We start from the raw sequence: 20574 nt of genomic DNA, 5'->3' as shown, positions 1-20574 counted from the left end.
TACTGTAAATATGAATAGGGTGTTTGACACCCTAAATTACATTTTCACACGCTATGACATTTCCAAGCTGTCGTTATCAAGTGATCATTGTTCGATATTGAAGCGTCTGGGATCAAGCTGGGGAGGACCTCTTTTCTCTGGAATAATTTATGAAGTGTCTGTCAGTGCTGCTGGTGAAGTGGGTTGGTAGGAGTGGCTGATGCGCTGGCAGCCTGCTTTGCATGAAGTTGGTGGCTGCAGCTTGGATATTTCCTGTCAGCCGCACACAGCCGAGGCGAGGCGGAGGAGACGAGGAGAGGGATGGCAGAGAACAGCTCCGAGACAAGTAGCGCCGTTCACCGGAGATGTTTGGCCCATTCTCCGGTGGAGAGAAACATTTCAGCCGGTGTCGGGGCATCGAAATGGATTCGACTAAACGTCGGCGGGACGTATTTTTTAACAACGAGACAGACGCTGTGTAGAGATCCAAAATCATTTCTGTACAGACTGAGCCAAGCTGACCCCGAGCTCGACTCCGACAAGGTAAATGCTAAGCTAGGTAGCACTGTAGTTAGGAGCGCAGTTGGTTAACTCCATTTTATTTCCCAATTAGTTAAATTCTTTTATATTTGCATTGTTAAGCAATTAGGGTGGCTGGCGACTGCGCGTACCAGCTTGTTTAATCAGATCCCCAGCTTTGTGAAAAATCAGTGTTTATTATTTATATTTGCCGCTAACTATTTTTTTTTTTGTGGCTAACTAGCCTTAGCACGCTATGCTAGCTAGATTCCGACAGTCACCACATGACATCCGATCTTGCTGCTAGTTTGTGTTGGGTAACTGGCTCGTTAAGTGTATTTGACAAGATAAAAAGTTGCTAGGTCCTGCGGTTGCCTTTAGTGTTGTTTAAAGTGTTGCCTAAACGATAGTTAAGGGTTTTAACCGTATTTATAGTTTTTCCACTGAGAATATCAATTCGCCACAATAGTTGGAAACTTTCCCCATCTGAGGCCGTTGCATTGCGCTACACTCATCTAGAGGTGCGGTGTCAATTAATGACAGCAAAGGGCTGTAGCATAATATTGTAATATCGAAAATGTATTGCAATAACGAAAATACAAATTTAAATTTTATAACATTGGTATTAGTTTTTTTCTGGCACATCCAAGGTTTGTAATGTCTACTAGTGTTAGTGCTATCATTAACTTACCAAATGATCTACACATATATAATGCTTCATTGCGCGAGCAATTTGTGTTTTTCCCCTCCCTCTCTTGGGGTTAGTCTGTTACTTGGCTCCGTTTGCTTTGCAGTAATCAGCCTCTGAGCTGGTGGTCAGGCTCCCATAATGAGCACCTAAGTCATTGCCAAGTGGGGTGAGGTGCTGCTGACAACTGAGAGCTGGGGATGAAGTCACTCATCTGCCTGAATGGCCTCAATGCTCCAGAAGCAGGCTTCTCTCTGTTTGCCCGTGTGTGTGTGTGTGTGTGTGTGTGTAGCTTTTCATTGTTCATTTTACTGCCCCATTATTCATTGTTTTCATCTACTTGCACATTTTAATCTTCACCCCTGCCCTCCATAGCTCATCTCGTATTTTCATGCAAATATCTTAATCTCTGAATAATCAGCTTGCTTTTTGTCAGTTTATCCTCCCATGAGCAACGGATCAGTCCATCTCAATCCCTTGTCTTAAGTGTGTATCAGACTCTCAAGCCATTACCGTACCTCTCGCCTGCAGGCAGTCTCATTTCAGATAGCTTCCAGTAAAGGACCGGTTATTACTGGCTATTATTTAACTTTCTTCTGTGTCTCAAACTATATATGTTGACATTATTTCATCTTATCTGCAACTGAGCCAAGAAGGCCATGTTTTTTGCATAACAACCCTGCATGTGAATGGGAAACCCAGCAGAGTAACAGATCATTGAAGAGCTCTGTTTTTGGGCGAATGCAGTATTGTGTTTCCTAGCCAAGGAAATGAGTGGTTCAGTTCTCTCAGTCACACAGGCTGACGTGCTTCAGCAGGACTCTTGAGGAGAACTGCATTATTCATGTTGTTGACTAGAGCCTGTTTTGCACATTGGGGTAGATCAGGGAGAAAGTAGAGGAAGTGCTGTCACGTGCACAGCCATAACAGAAGATGTGGACTTGTATTTATAAATATTCTTATTAAAATCTTTATCCTAATTTCTAATTGACATGCTACTCATTCCTGTCACTAGAGAGATGTTGTTATAACTAGGTTTTTTAGACTTTTGTAACAAATTGACGATGCAAGATTATAAGCAGGTATTGCTTCAAATTATCAGTTGTCCAATCAACGAGCTGAGAGTTGCACATCAATAGGCATCCGTCCCTTTGGCAAACTCCTGCTCTCAAACTGCTCAGCTCAGGACCACTCAAGTAGAGACCCATCTTTCTAGCTTTGAGAGCTGCATACATTTTTCAAGCACCCTATCACAAAGTACTCTTTTTTTTTTTTTTTCAACATCTTATTATTTTCATATTTATATCCATTTGCTGCTCAAAGAAATTCTCTCTGTAGCATGTGTGAGAGAAATATGGCCGCATTTACTGCCGTATTCAGCTTGTATGTTATGCCTGAGCACACTGTGGGAGTCAACGTAAATATTTAACGGTGATATCTTGGTCTCCTCCTGCTCTGTCTTCGTAGTAAGTGCTCAAAGAGGACACTGCAGAGTACTATTGGCGAATCAGTTATGATAAGGTATTAAGTACGTATTCCACACCATCATGATTCAATCATTTCACTTCCAGCCTCTTTTTTTTATTGGAATACACATTTCTTGTTCTACCAGGAGAAACTTCCTGTTTCAGTGAATTCTTGGCTTGCCAGCTTAGCTGTGAAGCTACCTCTCATCATGACAGCAAAGCTTTTAGGGGACCAAAAAGGGAGCTGTTCATTTACTGCCAGCAGCACTGCTCCATCATAAATTGTTCTGCAAAACGCACTGGTGGTGTTTTGCCATGCAGAGTTTTAAATGGTAAAAATGGAGAAGTTCCTCCCAGCTTTAGTGAAAGGTTAAACTCAATTAAATGCACAGTGTTAAATATCTTGAAATATTAGATAGTTTCACACAATATAGCCTTGATGTGATGTGTGTGTATTATTTAAAAGATGAAGGCCTATTTGACTATGCCATTACTGCTTGTACTCCAGAGGGACTCCTGGCTCCTACTCTACAAGGATCAGACTTCCACTTGGCTAAGTAGCTACTGTCACATGACTCAGAACATCTACTGCAACATCTTTTAAGCAGTGTTTCTGCAGTGGGCTTGTACTCCAGCTTGACTGCAGTGAAAGCAGGGCAGTATAATATTACTTTATTTCTTTTTTCTTCCTGGTCTAAGCAAATTGGAACGACTTCACTGCTGCTGTTGCTGCTTTTTCATTTAAAATCCATCTGGTGTATTATTTGAAAGTCTATATGAAATTTAGCATTGAATATACCCACACCTGTCTGGCTTGAATTGGTGAATTGTTCCATGCAAAGGTTTGGTGTACACCCAGTGTTGTACAGACATGCAGTGACTTGTTAATTTATTTGAATTAAGGATTGACTTTCAGTGTTAAATGTCTCTGCAAAAAGCCTGATTGGACATCACATGTTTGAAGGCTGGGTCGCAATGGTATTTCCTGTGGGAGGATATGTATTGTGTAGGAAAAGAATGATAAGGTTATTACTCTACAATTCCCTCTGCTGTGAAGCCCACCCTTCTAATTAGCTTTTGTTTACCTTAATATTAAGTTATCTTCAGTTTGAATCCAGTCATGGTTCGGCCTGCTTTGACTTGGCTCTTGTTACTGTACGTACACAAGGCTTTACACTTTCAATATTTTTGCAAGGCAAAACCACAAAACACCATGAAGCATGCCTGACCTACACTGAGCTGACCTATTTCTGGTGGTTATTGTAGGCGGTGTTGACACTTGTCAGTGTATTTGTTGATTATCATCTGTTGTCTTTTGGTTTATGCGGTTGGCCCTGTCCCATGATGTAGGTCTAGCGTTTCACTTTTTTTTCTCAAGATTTTAACTAAAACCTTATTATTCATAGATGATAAGCTAGTTTTGTTCATATTATTACATCGAGATGGTGAACGTTTTGAGCTTCAAGCATTCTAATACAAATCTTAATCCTTTCTCTTTTCCTGCCCGTCTACAGTACATCCCAACAGCCCTATTCCCTTGCTGTCCCAGACTCCTCTGCTTGTTGCCCAGTGCTCCCAAGCCTGGGCACCCAGAGACACAGCCTTTTGTGTTTTAATTAAATACACTGTCCCCTTTGTATACATTGGCCCCTATATCAGAGCCCCCATAATCATCTTTCTCTTAACTGGGTCACTGTCACCCCAAGTCCCCCATGTCCATCCAGAGGACCCGCAACAGGTTTGTCAGCACAACAGGCCCAGAAGCAGAAGGTTTACACAAGTGTAGAGTAAACGTATGGCAGCTTTGAGTGTTTGATTAGTGGGAGTGTTTTGAGGCAGTATACAATAGTTTATCTATCTAATAAAGCGAGACGTATCTGTATGTATGAGGTATCAGACGGCACACACAGAACGCTAACAGCAGCAGGGGGTGGAGGGGGGTACCGCCTCTGACTCCAGTGCAGTTTTTCCTGCTTCCAACGTTACATCCAACGTTGATTGCTGGATATACCAAACTAACTTTTCTTCACTTTCTTTTCTTCCGCACGAGCGGATAGCTGAAAGGAACATCGCGACTGTAGTGTTAAATAAGGTTGGGGGGGGGAAGGCACCATGTAACGCTGGATTTTCAGTGTCTATTATTTCGCTAACACCGAAATTCCACCAACTGCGGAACGGCTGCGGATCGGCTCCGCTGCGTGTCAGCTCCATGCTCTGCTGCGTGTCAGCTCCATGCTCCGCTGCGTGTCAGCTCCATGCTCCGCCGTCCTTCAATAACCACCGGGTCCGGATTTGTTGCGTAAAGGCTGCGGCCATGACTGACAGCTGTAGTCACGAGGACCCACTGGATCTCGCAAATTCACGTAGAATAGAACCACAAAACCAACAACAGTTTGTTTCCATCCAGAGAAGTAGAAGGGAAACAACTCTGTGCTGTGTTTTCAAGGTGTAGTGCAGGGAAATATGATCCGCCGTGAGCACGGTGTATTTTATTTTGAAAATTAACCGGATGTTCTTTGTTTCTGTGCTCGACTTCCTGTCCCGCACAATTTGAATTGTGCTGAATTGCTGCAGAGCTCTCCGGCGTCCGGCAAAAATAGAAGCTCTGCGTATCTGCTCCGGAGGGCTGGGACGGAGTCAGCGAAAATATACACAATGACTTTAATGGAAACCTATTGAGTCCGCCGCTGTTGCGGAGCGGATCCACAGACGTTACGCAGTTGGTGGAAATTGCCCGTAAGTTTAAACTCAATAAAAAGCCATTTGCCAACACTAAATATCAAACAAAAGCCAGACACTATATCGTATTAAGTTGCTGTGAGCTGTAGCCTACATTCACCACTTCTAAACAGAGGCAGAACATAATGTAATCTCGGATATATCACATTGTCTTATAGCGCTTTACAGGCCCACATCAACCATTGGTTCAATCCCATCCCAAGTTTAACAAATCCAGACAAGGAAAACGTCCACAAAACAACTTAACAACCTGTTCTGGTTGTCTATTGGATGGTTGATATAAGGTGTTTTCCGACCGGATAGTACTTTTTAGAGGAAAAGTACACTTCTAAACAGTTCTAAGAACTACTCTCCCCCAAAATCTTTTTTTCCGTTTGCATTCCCACTGGCCAAGTGGCCATAGGGACTGGTAGGAGGGGTAAGGGAGTGACGCAAGCACGGCAACGGTCTTTATAGCATCGTCACTAGACCTTAGCGCCACATACAACAACAACAAAGCAGCATGGAGGAGGCCGTACACCTCCGCATCAGTCCACTTTTCCGAGTTCCGTCCATTCTCGTAGTAATTCACGTAATGTTTTGCTCGACTTTAGGAGCTTCACACAGTCTGACGAGAAAGCGGCAAACTCCATACCCAGTGAAAGTCACCGTTTCTTGGTTATTGGACGACCGGGGCTCGGGGAGCTGGCTGCCGGCATAACTTTCGTATATTTACAGTTTGAATTTCGTCACGTCACTTATATAACAGCTACCCCAAGGTCTTATAAAGCTAACTATGGTGTCCGATTTCAATTTTATGAATTTTTGTGAACGTTAGGGGTCTCCTTAGGAGGAGCTGCTAGCTAGGCGATGTGTCCCATTTAATCCTATGGGAAAGATCGTTGCTACACTTTCGGCATAATTTACAGTTTGAATTTTGTCATGCCACTTATAGAACAACAGCTTTTTTGTGAAGATATAGTTTAGGTGCTACGTTTCAGAGGTCTAAGAGGAGGCTAGGTAGCTCTCATTGATAGAGCTCCATCCAGCCGCAGGCTCTATCAATGAGACTCGCGGGCAAGAGGCGTTTATTTCCCCGTTCGTTTGTTTAAATAACTCAACACACATATCCATTATAAGATTAACTGGAACCTGCAGTAAGAGATTGCTGACGTAACAAGCTCGCTGACCGTGCTCTCACTCACACACAGTGGCCATTTAGCAGGAAGAGGGGAGCTGCAGGCCCTGGAGCTCTGTCAGGGCAGCGGCGTTTGGTAGTCCATTAACCCAAAAAACGGTGACTTTGCGCGGGTATGGAGTGCCGCGGGCTGCCAGCCGTGACGGAGCTCCATCTACCTCCCAGCAGGCCGGGGTCTGTGAAGGAAGGCAGGCCGGGCGGCGAGGCAGCAACACAGGCAGCACTGGCCGCTGATCTCCCGACAAAATTTGCAATTAGCCATCAATTTTCGTAAAACGGCCCATATTTGACCTCTACATAGTTGATTTCTCGCCTAAAATGTTGTCAGAAGTGATTTTAATGATGAATAAGATGGTGAAAATTGTTATAAATGTCCCATTGTTGGTTGTTGCTCCGTCTGCAAGTTCCGAGTTGGAAGTGGGCGTGACTTATAAGTTTGACCAATCAAGTACGCCTAGGAAAAGGGAAAAGACCCTGCTCTGAAGTAGGAGCTAAAAAAGTACGCTACTGAGGCCTTAAAAATCCCCAAATTTTTCCTGTCGGAACACGACGAACAAAGTGTTCTAGGAACGCTTAGTTCTAAGAACTGCAAAAATCCCTCCGGTCGGAAAGCCCCTATAGTGCCAGCTAGAAGAGAATTGAGGGGAGGGAGCCAACAATTTGGCTAAATGTCCCTAAATGTAAGTTTTTACCATTTTTATCAGCGTGCGTAGAGCTGAGCCCCGCTCTCTGTCAACATGCAGGAGGGACAGATATGCTCACACTCTCAGGTACTGAAATTTGGCACTGTTTCATTCAACGTGAATCTGTCTTCGATAGTACAGACGTAATTCGGTCGGTACTCGAAAAAGTACAGAATTCGGTACCCAACCCTAAGAGTAGAAGCTTAACCTTCTATGCTAAAATCAACCATTACGTATGGTGTGGTTTGAATGTGGTGAGTTGTGCAGCTTTGGCCTCGTCTGGTTCCTTCACGTAGGGCCCTCCTGTGCTTAAACTTTAGTGACTATGGAAATGTAAGACACAGAGCAATAAGACCAGAATAGAGCTTCATTGGGCTCCAGTGGGATATATTTGCATAGGAAAGGAGGTCAACCAGCCAGGAGGGTTCAGATTCATTACAAAAAGAAAATGTACTGGGACCTTTTCTCATTATTGGAAAGATTAATGGGTTTTTGAGTTGAACCCGTCTCTGGGCTTCGGAAGATGAGGCAACTATGAATGTGGTCTTCATTGTTCACTTGGCTGTTTTGAGTTTGCTCATGGCCTGCAGTATATGACAATATTGCACTGACCAGCATTTGCTTCAAGCCTGTCCTCCGTGCTGGGTGTATTACTAAATGCCATGCACGTTTAACTGATGTTCAAACAGACTCATTATGTGTTAGGCCAGCTATATGTAAGAGACTAGACTAGGCTAATTGTCGGTTGCCAAGCCAAGGTGCTTTCTCTCGGTCCCCTTGGTGGATTCAGCTTGCTGTTCCAAAATCTTTTTATGTTCTGCTCTAATTGTTTTAGCTGCGCCCCCCCCCCCCCCCAACAAGATAAAACGGTCTAATCACAGTACTTACAGAAATAGGGGAATACCCAGCGGTTGTGAAGAAATCAGGATCAAACCCAAGGCCTGTGGGAAAAGCATAGACTGTTACAGTCTATGGGGAAAAGTGAAGTGATATCCCAAAGCAGTCGTACGTGTGTGGCTCTTGCCCCTGTAGTGATTATCAGCACAGGAGCTGACATCATAATTTACTGATCCACAGATTGTGTTTCGTTAAAGATATACACCTGCACGATGTCTTTTTTTTTTTTTTATAAAGGAACACACATTTTGGAAAATACAAGTGTTGAATCAGAGGATTTGAAATCCCTTTTTATCTCTGTGTGAACACTGCTTTGCCTGTACTGGATACATACAACTTTTTTTTTTTAGTTTGACCAGAAACAGGCACATTTCCTAAATGTTGAACTTTTTCTTCAACTTAAAAACTCTGACAGTGAATACAGTGTTATTCTATTAATCTCATCCTCCTTCTTTTCTGCTTTTCAGGATGAAACTGGTGCCTATCTCATAGACAGAGACCCCACATACTTTGGGCCAGTGCTTAACTACTTGAGGCATGGCAAACTGGTGCTCAACAGGGACTTGGCAGAGGAAGGTAACATTTCTGTGGAATATGAGATGAACTTTAAAGCCCATGTTGCAGGGTTTATTTTCTAATGAATTTGTGCAATTTGCTTGTTGGTAATAAACATTTAAACTGTTACCCAACAACATCAAATACAATGGATATCACAAAACGGAATAAAATACGAAGAAGTAGTACTATTTTACAGCGGTTTGCAATGATTCTCTTTTCCCCCACAATGCATTCCACTACGTCACGTTGGGGAGACGACAGACGAAAGCCCCGTCTTTGTTCTCTGTCTATGTGCCACTGCCCACTGGTGTTGCAAAATATGGCTTTTGGTCTCGACCGAGTCCATGTGTCTTTATTATGTGTATAATAATATTGGAGGGAAAGTGAAACACAGCTTGAACGGGGATACTGTTCGGCTTTTCACAAGTTTAGACAGCTAGCTACGCCGACGTTTGCTAACGTTAGCGCAACAGCGTTAGCCTAGACTGCTAGCTAGGTAAATATTACGACTGCCTTCGGAGTTTCCTATATCTGCGTCCACGTTGTCAACATAAGACATGTGGCGTTAGTGCTCTTTTTGTACCATAATTTTATTGAATGAAATGTTAAGCTTCGCTCCTACGAGATGGGTGGGTTTTTGTTAGCTACATACAAAGCTAACTGGCTATAGTTAGCCTGTATGCTAGCGGAATTAGCTAACGTTGCGTAACCAGCCAGCAACTTCGGCAATCGGTAGTAGTTTTGGTAAGCTAACCACGACAGTATTGTCGCCCACAATCAACCTCTGCTGCTAAAAGCAGTCAATCTGCAGTGATGTTTGAAATAGAGACGCTTGTGGATGTGTTAGCTGTCGTGGTTAGCTCGCCGGAACTACTGCCGAAGCTGCTGGCTGGCTACGCAACGTTAGCTAATTCCGCTAGCACAGGCTAACTATAGCAAGTTAACTTTGTGTGTAACGTAGCTAACAAAAACCCACCCATCTCGTAGGAGCGAAGCTTAACATTTCTTTCAATACAATTATGGTACAAAAGGAGCACTAACGCCACATGTCTTATGTTGACAACGTGGACGCAGATATAGGAAACAACCAAGGCAGTTGTAATATTTACCTAGCCGTCTAGGCTAACGCTGTTGCGATAACGTTAGCAAAACGTCGGCGTAGCTTTAGCTAGCTGTCTAAACTTGTGAAAAGCCGAACAGCATCCCCATCCAAGTAATAAATGAACACTAGGCAAATATGTTGTTACTGGAGCTAGTAGGGTTCATCAAAACGTGAGATATCTAATCGAAAATGTGTTTACAATGTCGGGGGATTTCACAGGTAGGACTGACTGGCAAGTTAGCCCATAGCTAGCATGATGCCTTCTATTTCTAGATCTAGCTAGATTACCAGTACTTATCTGAACTAGCTAACAACATGACCACTGTCACTAGATATAAAGAAAACATTGACTTTCACTCGGTGCTATTCACTGACAGTAAAAACACCTCTTCCACCTCTTCCTCATCCCAGTCGCTCACCATTTTTCTAGTACTAGGCTGAGGCACGTCTCCCCAACGTGACGTCATCACCGAATTGCGTTAAAAAACCCACTAAACGACTAAAACGGCGAAAACTGACCTTTAACACTATTTGGTGACATTTTTAACAATGATATACATATGTTGAGTACTATATGTACCCATTAATCAACAGTGGTGGTTAACCTGCAACATGGGCTTTAAGAAATGTTTTCCAAATACAGTTGTCTATAGCACAGTAAACAAATTGGTAACAAACTTGTAAATATTGTTTGTCAGTATTTGACTTTATTATTGTTGATTGATTGTTGTAAAAGGTAATGTGATGGCAATGATTGCAAAGAATTTAGGGCTTACATGTCCTTCAAGTATAGATTTTAACACAATTACACTCACATCTCAGCAAAACCCTAAAGTAGAAGCCATTGTTAGTAGTAACAGGATAGGTTTGCCTTAAAAGCTTAATCGTTTCTTTTTTACTGTTTAAGGTGTGCTAGAAGAAGCTGAATTCTACAATATCACATCATTAATAAAGCTCCTCAAGGACAAGATCAGGGAACGCGACTGTAAAACATCACAGGTACTCAAAGTTCTATTAATAGATTTCTTCATGAATTTGATGCATCCTGTTACTTTAATTGTGCGTTATTTCTCTCTTTCCATCCCATTTCTGTCATGTGTTTGTCCTCCTCTCAGGTTCCAGTGAAGCATGTGTACCGGGTGCTGCAGTGCCAGGAGGAGGAGCTGACACAGATGGTGTCTACCATGTCTGACGGCTGGAAGTTCGAACAGGTAAATTGCTTCCTGCAGAGTCACAGCAGCAGAAATCCTCCTTTCATGTGCTTCACCCACCCCGCTATGCTCACATTGACCCAGAAAGTCCAGTTCTCAATATTGGAAATGGCTAACAAGCCAAACAGCAAATCACATCTTTCTCAATGTCCGCATACGTGATCCGGGCATCCCTTCTGTGCTCTGATTGGTTGTTGCAGCTTGTCAGTATAGGTTACGGGCGGGCCCACCAGTCAGAGTTTCTGCTGATTGTATCAAGGGAGGTGAAGGGAGAGGAGTCTGCTTTGCCAAACAACAGCGGAGAGGTGTGTCTAACAAATTTCTGTCCACGGGCCGGTCACTGCATGGTCCCCTTGTTGTCCCTACACAACCCGTTGGCCATTGTTTGTCCCAAGTAGACACATAGCTGTTCGTCATTTTGAGTTGATTCTTTTCAGTGTTCATTTGTACTGCTTGCTTACCAGTGAGGCTAAGGGCGTTTTCACACCTGTAGTTCGTTTGCTTTGGTTCGAATCAGTTGGTGAGTTAGTAAACTGGGATCGATTTGCCTTCGGTTTGGTTTGGTTTCACACCTGGAAAAATCCAAGCGTACCAAAATGCGTCATTACAAATCACGCAAGAACGTCTACTCCTCTTATTGGTCGGATGTGTCTGGGGCAGGAGCAAGTTAATACAGGAAGAAGGTACTGTGTGTTGGGCTAGTGCATGTTTCTTGCATCTCCATGGTCACCTGCTCTGGTCACTGAGACTTCGCTCTGCTCTGCCGGCTGCACAGAGATGCGAGTGACGGACGGCAGGCTTAACGGCAGTCTATTTCTGCTCTGCTGCATCGCAGGTTGCTATACACACCTGGCTACAGGAGACATTAGCTCAGACCTGCGGAGTATAGTTGGTGCGGTTAGAGTACAGATCACGTTCTCACCACAAACAAACCGCTCCAGAGTTGGTTTGAAAGCTTACCGAGACCAGCTCTTCAAGCAGGTCTCAGTACGCTTGTTTGGTCCGCTTTTGGTGCGCACCAGAGTTTGATTGCCGCGTTCTCACCTTCCCAAACGAACCGCACCAGCGGGGCAAACGAACTCTAGTTTGATTCAACCGAACTCAACGAGGCAGGTGTGAAAGCGCCCTAAGAGAACATGACACCTTCTTTTCTTGTCTGTGATTTTGTGTAATTATGCTATTTTGTTATTCATACTGCATTCACACTTTTTAGGCCTGTCAACAGATTTCTGTGTTCTGCTTTGATGTAGCCACCTAGCCCCATAACATAGCTATTATGGGGGCTGTGCTGTAATATAATGCTGGTTGTTTAGAGGTCAAATGTTGTTTTATCTTCCCAGCAGGCAATCTCCCTTGTCACTGAAACACATTCAAACATTAAGAGTGAATAGTCCAAGTTTCCATGAGAGGTTGTGTTCAGCCAGAGCTGCCGAAAGCTAATATTTCTAATGAAAACCCCCACGTTTGGGTGTTGGAGTGTGTTTTATGTGTGAATGAATCTCTCTGAGACGAAGGATCATTGGATCTCCCAGAGAGCTGAAATCTCTCTAATCTCCTCACACAGGTCAGATAGAAACTCCTAGAAGCACTACTTATGCAAAGCCTTAAGCTCGGTCGTCAGCCCAGGAGAGTCGTTTGGGGAGATAAGCTCTAATGACCTACTGCTGCTTTAAGACTCCCATTAATATAGAGACAATTTGTTGAAGTGTATTTTACCCAGAAAGTCTTAGGATTTGGTGCGTGTTGAGTCTCTAGCAGCATGACAAGTGGAATCCACGGTAGCTAGTTGAGATTATTTGGTCTTTTTTTGCTGCGTTTGATGCCTAATGTGAGAGAGATTGCTTAACAACAACAAGTCTCCGGCAGCAGTGGCTAATGAGGCAATGCATGTCTGAACACGCACACCTGGGTGCAGATAGTATACATGTAGCCTGCAGTGTACACACACTTGAACATACAACCGTAAAAGCAGTTAATCAGGAACAGTTTTTTCAAGGTGTGCATGAGGTTTGTTTATAAAGATCTTATCGATGTCATCCCTTTTTTATTTATCCTCTTGTGTCCTCCTGTGTCTTTTATTCAATCTGACATGACTTGGAACAGGAAAATTAGAAATTTGCCATGCTTATTCTCTTACCAATTCTTATCCCGAGCAGTAGCTTCACTGATGTTTTCATTTGGTTGAATTTGGGTTCTGCTCTCCGTTCCCTCTCAGTCCCTGAGGTAGACTGGTAAGCCATGCAGCTAAAGAGTTGGCAGACAAATGAAGTAGAGTTGTAGAAAGCTGATCTTAGTATTTAGTATTGATCTCATTTAATATGGCAGTTGAAGCACCAGAGAAAATCCTACACGCGTCATCTTTATCATGGTTCTGCTAACAAATCAAGTCTTAAGTCACAGAGCTAAAACGTGGAACCAGTGTTACCGATGGGAGTGACCTACTTTTGTGGTTTGCTCCTTTTATTTGCTTCGTAGGAGACACTTGACTTCATCGATTCACTTTAAACAAGCCTGGTCCTATCAAGTCAAATCCACCGTTCCACCAGCATGTTTGCTTCCTGTGGTCGAGTCCTTGCGCTTGTATTCAATAACTATCTGCTGGTTATCCTTTTCTGTCTGTGGCAGCTTTGGGCAATTTCTTTTATTATCATTACCTTATTTTTGTGGACCATTTATTTTATTTCTGTGTAATTACTTTAACTCTGTTTTCTGTTTGCCCTTTTGGGTTTCAATGCTGGCATTTCTGCAGGTCCTGAAAACAGTTTGCATTACATTTTATAGATGTAGTGACGTAAACGTCACACGTTTCTATGTACCCTTAAACGTTTGAAATAGGTTTTGTAACTGCTATCTCCTCTTGGTGTATTACTTTAAATTTGGGTTGTCCTAGTGGTCCCAGTGAACCATGTAATTGTGCTACCATGACATCCTGAGTTTAAATCTCACCAAGGAACTTGATGTCATCCCCACTGTATTCCATATTATGTGGTCTATTAAAGGCAAAAAAAAAAAAAACTTAAAAGTCAGGGTTACACAGACCATACTTAGATTAGTCTGGATGAATTGTTTGGAGCTATGTCTAATTAATGAAACTCCAAAATAATATATTGAGACGTTTTAAATTTGAGTTGCATGAACCTGTGGACACCCTGTGCTCTTTGATTGGTTGTCAACCTCCTTATTTAATTTATTTTGTTCCCCTACCTCTGTTTTTCCACCATGAGTTACCCAGTTTTTGCCTCTACTTTATCAGTCTAAGGCCAATTCTTCCTCTGTGCTCTGCTCTCGTGTCTCTCTAGCTGGTCAGCATAGGCTCATCTTACAACTACGGAAACGAAGACCAAGCCGAGTTCCTGTGTGTAGTCTCCAAGGAGCTGCACAATCAATCATACGGGACAAACAGTGAGCCCAGTGAGAAGGCCAAGGTAAGTGTGTGAGTGGGCGGAGAGGCTAGGTTGAAAATCCATCCTCAGCAAACATCTGTGAATGATGGCCTGTGCTGGATGTTTTAAATGGATCGCATTTATGAACACGCCACAAGGGGACTGAAAGCACCTCTAGTTTATTGATGAGAAAACTCTATGAAGGAGAACATTGTGAATATTCAGTCCCTCAGTTAAAAAAAAAAAAGTTAAAAAAACAGCCTTCCTGTAAAACCACAAGTGATCAACAGAAGATAAAACTTATAAATTAAAGCAAAGCAGACATAACTTTGACCTTTCATAACTCTACTCTTAGTTTCAGACATGCACAACTTTAATTTTGATGCTGACGACTAGACCTAATTCAGCGTTTGTACTTAAAAAAATAAAAAAAATAAAAAACTCTAAACAGTATCCTCTGTGCTAGGGCTATGAAGAGAGCACAGGTCTGCAGATTAGATTGGCAAGGTCTGTCATTTTCTCAAGTGCTTTGGGTGTGAAGCAGGAGGCACGCCCAAACTCCCATCCCAGCTTGTCCCCCGGGGACCCACTCCTTAAAGGCAACTACACATGAAGAAGCACACCATTAAATTTGTGTTCATGCTACTGTTTATTTTGATAGAAAGATTCCACACTACCAGTCGTTAGTAGTACTCCCTTTTGAACGTTAATCCATTAGCTTTATTTATGTCTGTCAAGACAACTTAAGCTGATAAATATACTTAAACCAGAGCAAAGTCTATTTACCTGTATCCAGGTTGAAAATCATCTTTGGCCTTCAGAGTTTACAAGCCACAGCTAGATCAAAAGCCAGATGGTTCCTGCTGAGACTGGTTGAATACTTCTTAGCAGGTGATGCTCTCTGAAACAAGATGGGCAGAGCTCCATTTGTTTCAGTAGTATGGATAAGACCCTTGTAATTATTGTCATGCTCACAGCTTTGGTTAATGGAGGCCATGCTGAATCAGCAGCAGCAGCAGTTTGACTCATTGTCCCTCTTTCAATGACATTTAAAGGGAAGGGAGGGTTACAATGCTCCCTTTGTCCATTTCATTGTCAGAAATTGTAGTTGTTGTAGTGTTGCTTGGACAGCACTGGTGTGTTTTTAAAGTCAAACTATTAATACATGTCTGTCTTCATGCTTTTGAAAATCATAAAGTGGCCTGAAAAATGACTTAAAGTTGAGTTTAATCTAAGGATGTGTTTTACATTGGATTTCTACAAAAAACTGAAACAATACATTTATTACCAGCGTAACTGTTTATTTTTCTATGTTAGATCTTAGCCTTAATCCATAAATTTGTTAGTTTTTCAGTACAAAGAATCATTAAAAGGTTAATTTAAATGTATTGTTATGCCGCATTCTATTTACCTCGGAACTCGGTTTTAACGAGGTCAAAGTCGGAAACACGCCCCCTGACCTCGGATTTACGAGCTCGGAACCATAGCTCGGAACTCGGACAACCTCGCAGTAGCCCGAGTTCAAAATCCAACATGGCTGCCCCCTGTATCAACAGTTGTGAAAGCTGCAGTAACATAAAGTTATAAGCACTTCTGTCTTATTTGTGTAACTAAATCAGTCGTTCACACAGGCATGGTCAACTTCTATCTGTGGACATGTCGTTACGCTGTTCGCATGCACAAAAAAACGGCGTAATGCGTTATCAACTGGTATTGCTAACAATAGCTAACCGGGCTAGAGCTAATGAAAACAATGAAAATCCGACTTTTAAATAGAACGCATTCAACTCGGGTATGATGTCATTCCCAGCTCCGGCTTCCGAGTTCCAAGGTAAATAGAACGCGGCATTACAGCAGTAAAAGTGACAATTTGTCTTATGACAAGGCATAGGCATCTATATCGGCCAACCCTAATCTCACTTGAAGTGTGTGTGTGTTCGCATTTTTTCCCAGAATAGGCTCCACAACTACTTACTGCATAGTCTCTAGCACAACGCTTTATTTTCCTCACTTGTGCAGGCATTTCCCTTTTCTCTGCACCCTATTCAAATGTATGAGTGCTCCTGGTTGGGAGAGTAAGCACTGTAGCAAGAATACCAACCAGCTTATAAAGTGACTGTGAATACTGAAATACAGAGGACTGTACAGAGTCAGGTACTAAATGACTTTCAGGGCGTGTGGTACAATGTGTTTGTGTTCATTTTATCATTTTTCTTTGGTCTCTGCAGATCCTTCAGGAAAGGGGTTCCCGGATGTGAAGAGGACTCAGTATTATGAGCTCCAGGTGTTATGATGCAAACATATCATCTTTGTGGAAGAACGTTTGGCACAATGGAGATTTAAAGAGGAGGGTGTGAATTTATTTTGCGTTTTCCCTCCTTTGTTTTTATTTCTGGATGTAAATAAGTCTGTTTACTGACAATGTGCCTGTACATTTAAACTGGACCTTTTTTTGAATTAGCGGCAAGTTTTTTTTTTTTCTTTTTTCTAATTGAAAGTAAGGAATTGCAGTCTACAAATGTTTTGTGCTATAACATGTGGCCATTGTCATATAAGGCCAATTCACTCAGGGTCATCTGTTGAGTTAAATCTTACATCCTCCAACTCAAGGGTCTGCTAAGGGATCAATCCGTATGGTATCAAACCTTAAAATCTTTGTTTAGAGATGTTAAGAAGGGAGTTGTGCATTTATTTAGCACATGTTAAAGAGTTATTAGCTATTAAGTGTGAAATTCACCCCAAATAACAAATCGGTAACATATTTTCCAAAGATTTCAAACAGTTCTACTGAGATTTGTGATCATGAGGATCCCAGCTATACAACACACACATTTTCAGATGCATTCAAAACATTTTACTTTTGATTCAGAAATCTTTTCTTCTGTATCTATTCACGGTCAAAAAATAAACCTTAATATTCTCCGATCAGAATGAAAATTGTGAGCCAAAAATGTCCGTGATTTGATACTGTAGGTTAAGAGGCAATAGGTCATTTATCACTTGCAGAGCTTTTATTGGTGATGAGAAGGTGATCTGTAATGAACATAAATATGAAAGTCCCATTTTCACATAGACTAAATAAGGTAGCTCTAGAGATACAGCAGAATATCTGCCTAATATGGTGATTAAAGATGCTTCTTTATTGGCTTTCTTGGCTTGAGAAGTAAATGTGTTGCTAGTGTAGCTCCTTGTGGCACCCTATACTCTAGCTTGTAACACAATTACCCACAGGTGTGGCCGGTGTGGGCTGCAACGTGACATCATGACTTCGCGTAAACATACACGCCACCAAGTGGCGTGTTATCTCTACGCATTTTGAGCTATCTGCGTGTATGTATACGCCGTATACAGCGGACAGGTTGGGTTTAGTAAAAGAAGAATGGGACGGTTGGGTTTAGTAAAAGAAGAAAGCGACGGTTGGGTTTAGTAAAAGAACGGGACGGTTGGGTTTAGTAAAAGAAGAACGGGACGGTTGGGTTTAGTAAAAGAACGGGACGGTTGGGTTTAGTAAAAGAAGAAAGCGACGGTTGAGTTTAGTAAAAGAAGAACGGGACGGTTGGGTTTAGTAAAAGAAGAACGGGACAGTTGGGTTTAGTAAAAGAAGAACGGGACAGTTGGGTTTAGTAAAAGAAGAACGGGACAGTTGGGTTTAGTAAAAGAACGGGACAGTTGGGTTTTAGGAAACGTGACACGCGGGACACCATCCTGTGTTGTTTGACCCATCCACCACCCCAACCAACTTCCCTATGCAGATTTTCGGGCTTTCATACTACTCGCTACTGTAGTCGCTCTTAATGCTACGTCATCTTCTTATTGAGAATCGTGCTGTGAAACATGCTTCCCATTGAAATACATTAGTTTAAAAAACGTGCAAAATTTCGCTGGAAAAAAAACAAACAGAAGTTCTTTTCTCAGGAGAACTTGGCGTAAATTGACATGCAATCGCAAGGTAATGTAAGTCAATGGAGGCCAAACGGCGTTGATAAACACGCTAAAAAGCGATTATGCGTATGAGTATGCCATTATGCAAAATGGCATACGAATTGGCGTGTCATACATACGCCACTTATTGAGATCAGTCTGTGGGATTAAATAATTATGTTTTCAGGAAGTTCACTTACCTCCAATATAAAGATAAAACTTTAAAAGTACACATTTAACCACACATGTTCATTCAAAATGTGGTCTTTTAGTGAAGAAGTAAAATTGCTCTCTAAATGTTGTAAAGTGCAAATTTCTATCAAGTTTAGACATTTTTGTTAACTCCTCATGTTCATAAGTCAACAGTAAACTGCCCAAATAGTCAAAGGTGTTTTGAAATGTGATTTCTGTTTTTTACAGTGATATTATTTAAAATTCAGTGTCCTGCTTTCTGTAAGGAAAAACATCCTTGAGACAATGTATTTTTTTCCACTAACTTCTGAATTTTCCTTAACTAATTTGTATGTTTGAGGGAACATCATGTTTTAAGATCTTTTGTGAGGGGAAGTATTTTTGGTGTGAGAGGTTTCGGGGACTGTTTAAAGGCAGTGGTGAAGGACTTTCTGTTCATACCCAGAGGATTTTGTTATGATGTAAATAATCCAAATTCAATATTAATATTTAACTCTTAAAAAAAACTGCACGTTTTGTACACTGTATAGAAAACACAACTTGGAACGGAAGTTGTTTATACTGGATCTTTAAAAATGAGAAAATCTTGACAATGTTTACTTCAGTTTTGAATTGTTTGTACAGAACTCTAGAGATTTAGGATGGAAAGAGCTGATGCTGAACACAGTGTCTTTCACTGATAACATGCCTGGAACCGGTTTTGATAACCAATAACAAAGCTATACTTGGCTGGCTATGAAGTTGACTGTTACATTTAAAAAAAAAAAAAGAATTATTTTTCCTGCATTGCAATAGATTCTTCTAAGCTTTTTAAATTGTGTAGATTTCGTACACAGCATTACAAGCACTGCAGTGGAAAAAAAAACACTGTGCACATTGCTTAAAGGCCTGTAATGTTAATGTAAATACTGCATTTTAGAACTTTTTTTTTTATATAGAAAGTTGTTTTCTGGTTGGATGTGTGGTTTTCGTAGGTTGAATATTTAATTCACAAATAATCATTTAGTGTTGCCTTTTTCCCAATGACCAAAATCCAATGTCTTATGAGTATGTACACATTGATCTTAGTGTCAGGGATGAGTAAACCTTTCTTAATGCTGGCACACTTTGTACATATAGACTTGTTAACATCACGAAAACCTCCAGTTACTCACATGTACACGTATACACTTGACTAAAACAATTTTTATATTGTCGGGGAAACAAGTATGGATGCATGTTTTTGATATAGCTATACACACAAACACATAAGGGCTTTTAAAGTGCAAAATTTGACATCTGCAAAGAGGTTCAATCAAAGTAGACTGGATTTCCTGCCAGAGCTAGGCTATGTTTACATTTGCTATAGTGTTCTGAAGCCTTCCAATTATGTACTGTCTTGCACTCCCTCACACATGTTAACATTTGTCTGCCTTGTGTGACTGCACCAATGGCAACTACTACTCCCCACTCCACATGAACTGATATTCACACAGACGTGCTAACTAGTAAGTTACTCCATCCACTTCTGACAGCCTATACTAGAGCGTTGCAGACAATCTTGCTTTCCACCCTCTCTGATGGCAGAGAAACTCACTTTTAATAGTATAACCTGCGATGGCTCAGAGCAAAGTTTTTTTTGGGTCTTCTTTTGAGACTTTTTTTTTTTATATCTGCAATGAGATTTAGAGTGTTTTTGTGTTTGGTTTGCTGGTTTCAGTTGTAACTTCGATACACTTTGGTCTGAGGTGTTTTACCCCTCTTCTTTAGCAGCTGCATTACCTTTAATGCCCTTCACAAAACGGTCGTCTGGTTGAGCATTTGGCATTGATAATCATTTCATGTGATGGACAAACGTATCAAATCTGTAGCCTAATACTTATAAGTGCCCAGTTTGTTTTGCATTCAAGTCATAAGCCACAGACCACTGTAATGCATGATTGAAGTTGATCACACTTGTAATCAGAGGAAATGAATGTCATTTTTCCTCAATCTAGCAATTACATCGATGAATAAAGTTTTCATATCACTACATAGATCACTATTCTATATGATCTTATGCAATGTTAAAAATGTACAA

The 20574-nt window shown here is 41.6% G+C and overlaps 1 protein-coding gene across 1 annotated transcript; it reads left to right on the top strand.

Annotated features, from left to right (window-relative positions):
* Positions 1 to 116: 116 nt before the first annotated feature.
* On the top strand, positions 117 to 17202 carry kctd5b (potassium channel tetramerization domain containing 5b). The gene is given in 7 exon segments (XM_031291377.2): positions 117 to 278; positions 281 to 522; positions 8616 to 8724; positions 10716 to 10807; positions 10924 to 11019; positions 14319 to 14444; positions 16631 to 17202. Coding segments are annotated over 7 exon segments (774 nt in total). The 5' UTR covers positions 117 to 199; the 3' UTR covers positions 16661 to 17202.
* Positions 17203 to 20574: the final 3372 nt, after the last annotated feature.

This window comes from Sander lucioperca, chromosome 22 (genome assembly GCF_008315115.2).
Source record: "Sander lucioperca isolate FBNREF2018 chromosome 22, SLUC_FBN_1.2, whole genome shotgun sequence".
Taxonomy (NCBI): Eukaryota; Metazoa; Chordata; class Actinopteri; order Perciformes; family Percidae; genus Sander; species Sander lucioperca.
Note: the sequence above shows the minus strand (reverse complement) of the source record. Positions and strands in the feature narration are given on the sequence as shown.